The following is a 7573-nucleotide window of genomic DNA, read 5'->3' on the forward strand; positions in this document are numbered from 1 at the left end:
GCTCCCAAGTCCGGCTCTGCCTTGCGCCACTGTTCCAAGGATGGCCTTGTGCATCAGCCGAGTCTCTGCTTGCTGGACTGCCTCGGCTGCCCTCCACTTCCTTCCTGTCCTCACAACAATCCTTGCGCCGGACACTTTGGTATCTCTGAGTACTGCAGATGTTGCCGTGCCCGTGCAACGATGAACTCCTTCCTGACTGAGCTAAAAGGGAGCCTGAGCTTGTTGGTTTTCCCATATAGCCCGATGTTACTTAGGCTACGCGGTAGACCAAGCCATCTACGTAGATAGCTGCTCACCTTTTGCTCAAAACCTACTACCACAGTCATGGGGACCTCATAGATAAGCAGAGGCCAGAGGATTCTTGGCAGGATTCCATGCTGGTAGACCCAGGCCTTGAATCTTCCAGGGAGCCCAGACATATCAACTGTTCTCAACCATCCCTCCAGGTCAGCACCGGCTGCCTTGATGGAGTCTCTGTCACTCAGTCTACAGTTGAAGACCTTCCCAAGGCTCTTCACCGGACTCTCAGTGACTGACGGGATCTGGTATTCTCCCAGCCTGAAGCGGAATCTGTCTGTAACCTTCCCCTTCTTTAGAACCAAGGACCTGGACTTTGTAGGTTTGAAGCTCATGCGTGCCCATGTCATGAGTCTCTCCAGCCCCTGAAGAATCCACCTGGCTCCTGGTACCGCCGTTGCTGTCACTGTGAGGTCGTCCATGAAGGCTCTTATGGGCGGTTGCCTTACTCCGGACTTACTGAGGGGACCTCTGCACTCTGTTTCAGCTGCCTTGACCAGCATATTCATCGCCAGCGGTCACTGAGATGGTATAGCCAGTGATTATCCCCACCTCCAGCTGGTGCCAGTCAGATGTTAGCTGGCCAGTAGTGACTCTTAAGCTGAACTTGCTGTAATAGTCCAGAATGAGATCTTTCACCTTTTGCGTTACATGGTGTTTCTCCAGTGCGACCTTCACCAGCATGTGGGGTATTGAGCCATAGGCGTTGGTGAGGTCCAGCCATAGTACTGCCAGGTCCCCTCTACCTTCTCTCGCTTCTCTAATGAGCTGGGTTACCATGCCTGTGTGTTCCAGACAACCTGGAACTCCTGGTATACCTCCCTTTTGCACAGACGTGTCGATGTACTTATTGCTCAACAGGAAGTTTGAGAGCCTCTTAGCCACGATGCTAAAGAAGATTTTGCTCTCCACACTGAGCAAGGAGATAACCCGAAACTGGTCGATATTCTCAGACTTCTCCTCTTTTGGTATACACACTCCCTCAGCATACCTCCATGGCTGGGCGATCTTTCCTCTCATCCAGATCACCTTCTGGACCCTCCAAAGCAGATGTAGTATCTTTGGGCAGTTCTTATACACCTTGTAGGGCACTCCACTTGGGCCTGGTGCTGAGCTCGATCTTGCTCTCCTCACCACTTCCTCCACTTCCCTTAGGCGGGGCTCCTTCAGGTCGAAGTGTGATGAAGGCTCTGGTGGTGTTATCAGCGCGTCACATGGACCCAGCGGTTGTTCTCTAATGGAGTCACCATAAGTGGCCTTGAGGTGGCCATTTATAGCATCCTTGGAGCAAGTGAGGCGGCCAGCCCTCTTTTGGCCAAGGAGCTGCTTGGTCAACTTGAATGGATTGGCCAAGAATGCTGCCCTCTTCCTGGCTCTCTCCTTCCGCCTCCTTCTGTGGAACTCTGCCCTCCGTAAGGTCAAGAGTTGTTTGCTTAGGATTGCTCTCAGGTCTGCTAGGCCAGCTCTCTCGACTTCCCCCGCTGACTTGTATTGCCTCTTTAGCAGCCTGAGTTCTTCCCTGAGGCACTGGATTTTCCTTGCTCTGTGGCTTGGAGCATATGCCGATGGAGCAGGCTTGGATGCCTCAGTTCCAAATCGCTTAGCTGCAATGTTCACTATGAGGGTGGTTATTGTTCTCAATCGGTGGTCCACATCCCCATTAGCTGTTACTTCCGGGACCTGGCTTACATCTTCATCAAATTGTTGCCACTCAGCTCTCTTAGAAGATTTGGGCCACTGAATCCTCGGCTGGACCAAAGGGGCACAACCAGTTGTTATGACTGCAGCTTGCTGGCGTTGTAGGCCCTGTGGGTTGTTGAGCGATTCTGTTTCTTGGGTTATGGTGGCAAGTGAGCTGCTGGCAGCCGGTGTTGGCGACACTAGGAGGCTCTGGGCACTGTGGGTTGCCTTCTAACAGTTGATTAAGTAAGGGATCATGTGCATCCATCTGGTCGTTATCGCAGAATAACCCCCAACAGGGTGATCAGGACCCCAACACGCTTATTACACTGATACTTGCCACATAAGTAAATAATTAGACACGAATTATTGATTTGAGTTGAAATATTTGAACGCAAAGCTTCCGTGAAGACAGAAGTTGTGAGCAAGCGGCAAGTTCAACTAGACAGATATTTATGGCAAACGGTGCAGTCATACTACTTATTACACAACATATCAGCACATAAATAATTATGGCGATAAAAGATATTGATTCAAGACAAAACTGTTTTAAAATCTTACCAGCATGTTAGTTATCTTATACAGTGTACAAAACAATCGTCTCAAAATGGCAGCAGCTGCATTTGTATGAAACGAGAGAGAGAGCGAGTCCGCGATACCAGGATGACATAATTAAATAATTGTATACATAATATTGAATCGAGTTTTAACATTTTATGAGCTAACCAAACGCAAAGCTTCCACAAAGAAAAACTGTTCCTAGCAAGAGTACAGCGCTGACTTCAGTTAACCGGATGAGCTTGTGTTATCAGCTTTTACCGGTTGTTATCGAGGGATAACATACCTCGGAATGTCGCGACTGACCAATCAGAATCAAGTATTCCAAAGAGCTGTGTAATAACTGTTTAAAATTCACTTATATCATGGCCACAAGATCATTTCGTTGAGATAAAGACATCCTTATGTCGTGGCCTTGAGATCCTATGTTAAGGGAATGTCATCCTTTTCTTGTGACATGAGTTAAATGCATAAAATATAGCTGCAAACAGCAATGACGGGCTCAAGCCCCTTGGCATCAGTGCACAGCGGGCACTAAAGTAAACAGTCTCTCTGAGAGCAGCTCGGAAGAGAGGGGCGGGGTCAGCAGAGCTCATTAACATTTAAAGGAAAATGCTACAAAAAACGGCTTGATCTGAAAAGAGCTGTTTTTGACAGGGTAAAAAAGGTGTTTTTTTTACACTACCATTGAGAAATTTTAACCAAACTATGTTACAGACTTTTCATTAAGACCCTAAAGAATCATATCAACTTGTGGAAAATGGGCATCCTATGACCCCTTTAACAAAAAAGAAAGAAAAAAGCGTACATGCAGCATCTGCATATACTGTGTTGCTCCTGTTAAAGCACAGTTTCTCTGTAATAATCAAGGGCGTGCTGAATCTAATACTTTTTTTCTGAAGATGGAAAAAAAAGAATTGTTTCTCACATTTTAAAAATATGTTTGTCACGCCCATGGACGGTTTTGGTGTTTGTTTTCCTCTCCCATGTGTTCCATGTTCCCTCCTGTGACCTAGTTTCTCCCTCATGCTCATTAGTTTCATTTATTCCAGGTGTGTCTTGTTAATTTCCTCATCTCGTTCCCTAATGCCGAGTTCACACTGCACGATTTTAGCCCGATTTTTCACTCACCGACAGGTTTTGCGAAATCGCCGACAAATGCCCAACATCGGAGGCAAATCGGTGCTCGTTCACGCGAGTGACAATCACGCAGTGTGAATTATCAAAGACGCGATCTGAGGGAATCAGGGCAGCGGGAAGTTCGGGGAGGAGTTATAGACCAGAATATCAGTATTTTAATAGATATATTAACAATTATATCATGCAGAAACAAGCACAAACATTTGCTTGACCAGCCACAACAGCATAACAGGTAGGCTACTGCAAAATTATTTACCTCCAACTCTCTTTGCAGAACACCCAATCCCTGTTCCCTGAATCTCCCTCCTGCATAATCTGTTTTTCTTTTTTTTTTCCCTTGTAGCTGGAAATCAGCTCACAGACAATTTGCGGGCTATATATATATTTTTAAATAATTCCAGTGTCGCTCGAAAATTCCGGTCTGACGCACGCGGGTTCTCGCGTTATTTCCTTATCACTTCTCGCTCGCGTTTTGTTGCGAAACGTAGTTTGCGGACCAGACAGAGTTGTCGGCGATTCTTCCTATTGTAAAGTCATGCAGTGTGTAAAGACAGAGCTGTCGGCGATTCTTCCTATTGTGAACACAGCAGCAACTGAATGCTACCCCAGATAGTCACGCAGTGTGAAAACAACGGCGATCCGACGAGTTTGAAAATCGTGCAGTGTGAACTCGGCATAAGTAAGCCTTGTGTTTTCCCGAGTCCTGTGTCCTGCCTAAACGTCAACTCCATGTGCTACATGTGTGTTCCTGCCTGTCCTGTGTTCCCCATGGTTTGGATTAAATAAAGACTGTTATTCCAGAAGTTTCCTAGGTCTCTGCGCTCCTTCGTTTCCACACAGTAGCAACCCGTGACATTGGCTACGTTTACATGCAACCAAATAATCCATTTGTAATCGGATTGACGGCTCAATCGGACTGAAAAACCTTCATGGAAATACCTTAATCGATCTGATTGAGCTCAATCGGAATGAAATTTCGATCGGATTGAAGGGGGTGGTTTATTCCTTTTCTAATATGATTGAGAGTGCATGTAAACACTCGATCGGATTGAACCCCGAAACTGAAAGAACTGCGCATGTAACTCTCCTTTCACTCGGCAACTGTGAAGTGGAGCAGGACAACCTCCCACCAGTCCTTGTTTTGGATTCTCATCCACAGGCAACCCGTTTTGGGCGTGGGGAAGGTCATTTTTACTGTGTGATAAATATGAGCAGCACGGCACAGCGGTTTAAATGTATATTACATTTATCCATAAATTAATAAATATAAATTTTGCTGTTAAAAACAAATAAAGAAGCCGTGTAGGAAAGTGGTTATTATGTGCAAACAGTGAGAAACTCTGTATTTGTGCAGTGTGCGCATGTCAAAAAAATTTATTAAGATTTTAAGCTTGTCACATATAATCATGCACATCAACCCGATCACTTTATTTAGCGTTCATGTAAACACTACATTCAGATTCATCAATCGGAATGAATTCAGTCCGATTTAACCAAAAATTGTGCATGTAAACCTAGCCAATGTTGATGATATTGTTAGTTTCAAATAATATTTTTTTCTTAATATAATCTTATTCTTTCACTTCATTTGAACCTTTTACATATCCCCTGTGTCATCTCTGGATTTTTATGTTATAAAGGTACCTGTTTTATGTGCCTTTTGTAGTAAGTGTGTAGTTTTCTGTTAATCAGACCATCTTTCTTCCCAGTGATCCTTGTTTCCTTTTTAGAGCTTGAAAGATTATATGTATTTTATTTGTCTTTAGTCAGATGCAATCAACTCTGGCTTTGATGCAATTAACAGTCTGTGTCATTCAAATTGGGACTGTCCTTCAGATACAGTCAATTGTGTCTATGTAAATTTTATACAATCAACTGTCTGTGTCTGTAAATGTGTAAACCAAATGGCCCATACTGACACATGGCCCATAGGAACAAAAAAATGGTCTACTTCAGTGTTGACTGCGGGGTTGACCAATCTCCTGTGGAACATCCTCACAATTTTGTATTGTTTGTATCCCTTTTATCTTCATGTATAAAGTTCTTTCCCACAGACCGAACTTTGGGTTAAGATATTTAAAGGCCGACACGCTGACATTGCTGCTGAAGATCTGTGCTACACTACTACCTTCAATAAATTCTTCTCCCCACAAGAACTCTGGTCAAGCTTACTTATTTTATGTATTAGAGAAATCTAATACATTGGCAAGCCACCCAAACCTTTGCTCAGCTAAATACAGCAAAATCTAACACCCTCTGTGTATTTACACCCCTTATCGTTTTCCCTTGTCCCCAGTCATTGTTGCTTGTAACTTCTGTTTTAGTTTTGGTCTGTCTCTGTTGTCTGCCCTTTTGTTTTGCCTTGTTCCATTTAATAAATCTTAACACTATAGAGAAACTACCCTGTGCTTACCTGCCTGCCCCGGTGATGCATAACTGGTATCCTTTTGGAATGGGGTCCTTGGAACTCTGAAACCAGAATGAATACTGTATTCAGATCATTCTAAACAAGGGAAAACAAATAAACAAATAAATAATTTTTGGAGTCGTATAAAAAAATGTCCTGGCTCTTCCAAGCTTTATAATGGCAGTGAGTAGTGGTCCAGATTTTGAAGCGAAATGAAGTGCGTCCATCCATCATAAAAAGTACTCCACACAGCTCCAGGGGGTTAATAAAGGCCTTCTGAAGTGAATCGATGCGTTTGTGTAAGAAAAATATCCATATTTAAATCTTTATAAACCATAATCTCTAGCTTCCGCTAACTGTTGTATGCATGTTCACAAGAGAGTGGCGTTCCAGCGGATGACATAGGCGTATAACAAGCTCTGGTGAGAAGTGATAAACGCAGTTTTCTTGCCTTTCCCGCCACTGACCTGATTTTTGCTCTTGTGGATTGATATTAACCCTCTGGGGTCCGAGGGTGTTTTGGGGCCCTGGAAAAGTTTTGACATGCCCTGACATTTGTGCTTTTTTCAGTTGCTTACAAACATTTGAATGTCTAAAGTTTAATAACACCGTAATCAGCACAAACTGGGCTACAATAATATGTGAGCAGCATGTATGTACGTGATTGTGTTTTTGAGAAAACAACGTTTATGCGTGCTTAGTGAAAAACTACAATTTTAAAGTCACTGAAATAAGGCCATAAAACACATACAGAACATTTGATCACAAGACTTTTGAGAACTGATCTTGAAGTCTTTGCGAGTTTTTGCTTCAAAATTATGTGAAAATCATCTTACTCACTCATTCACAGCAAACAATATACTGATTTAACTGTGTGACAAAGTTCGTAGATCAGGAAGAAGGAGGCGGGAACCGACGAACATTTAAACATAATTTAATAACAAAATAAACACAAAACTGAAAATAGAACAAACAGAACCAAATCAACATAAATAGTCCAGGCCTGGTCCTCTCTCGTCCTTTACTGTTGTTACTCCTCCTTTTATGCCGCTTGGTCTTCAAAGAGCTGAGAGGCTCTCACTCGCGGTGCCATGTGTCTCCTGGTGTCTCCTGGCGATGGCTCCTCCGGTCGAGGGCAGCCGGCAGCGAGTCCCCCGTTCTCTGCTCCTCCTCAATCATGGCGGACGACAGCAGGCTCCGGCCTCTTGGCGAATGCTGCCGACTCCTCCGCTCCCTCTCGGACGGCATCCACCCCTCCTCGATCCAGGAGCACGGCAGTGAGCCCTCCATCCCACCTCGTCTTCCATCATTCCAGCACCACCTCCTCGGGCAGCCACTGGCAGTCTCTGCTTCTGCCTGCTGCCGTATCTCCTCAGCACCGCGATCCCCCTCAGCAGCGAGGCCTCTGTCAAGTGTGTCCCTCCTTCCTCCCAGGTTTCGGCACCAATGTAACAAAGTTTGTAGATCGGTAAGAAGGAGGCATGAACCAGC

At 44.6% G+C, this 7573-nt stretch overlaps 1 protein-coding gene across 1 annotated transcript in view; it reads right to left on the bottom strand.

Annotated features, from left to right (window-relative positions):
* LOC107731099 (uncharacterized) overlaps positions 1–7261 on the bottom strand; it is a 10998-nt gene extending 3737 nt beyond the window's left edge. The window contains exons 1-2 of the mRNA XM_016542085.1: positions 7168–7261; positions 1098–2123 (exon numbers count right to left, since the gene is read on the bottom strand). Coding sequence (XP_016397571.1) covers positions 1098–2123; positions 7168–7261 — 1120 coding nt within the window. The remainder of the gene's footprint in view (positions 1–1097; positions 2124–7167) is intronic.
* Positions 7262–7573: the final 312 nt, after the last annotated feature.

The sequence above is a fragment of the Sinocyclocheilus rhinocerous genome, unplaced genomic scaffold (genome assembly GCF_001515625.1).
Source record: "Sinocyclocheilus rhinocerous isolate Xijiao unplaced genomic scaffold, SAMN03320098_v1.1 scaffold2264, whole genome shotgun sequence".
Lineage (NCBI taxonomy): Eukaryota > Metazoa > Chordata > Actinopteri > Cypriniformes > Cyprinidae > Sinocyclocheilus > Sinocyclocheilus rhinocerous.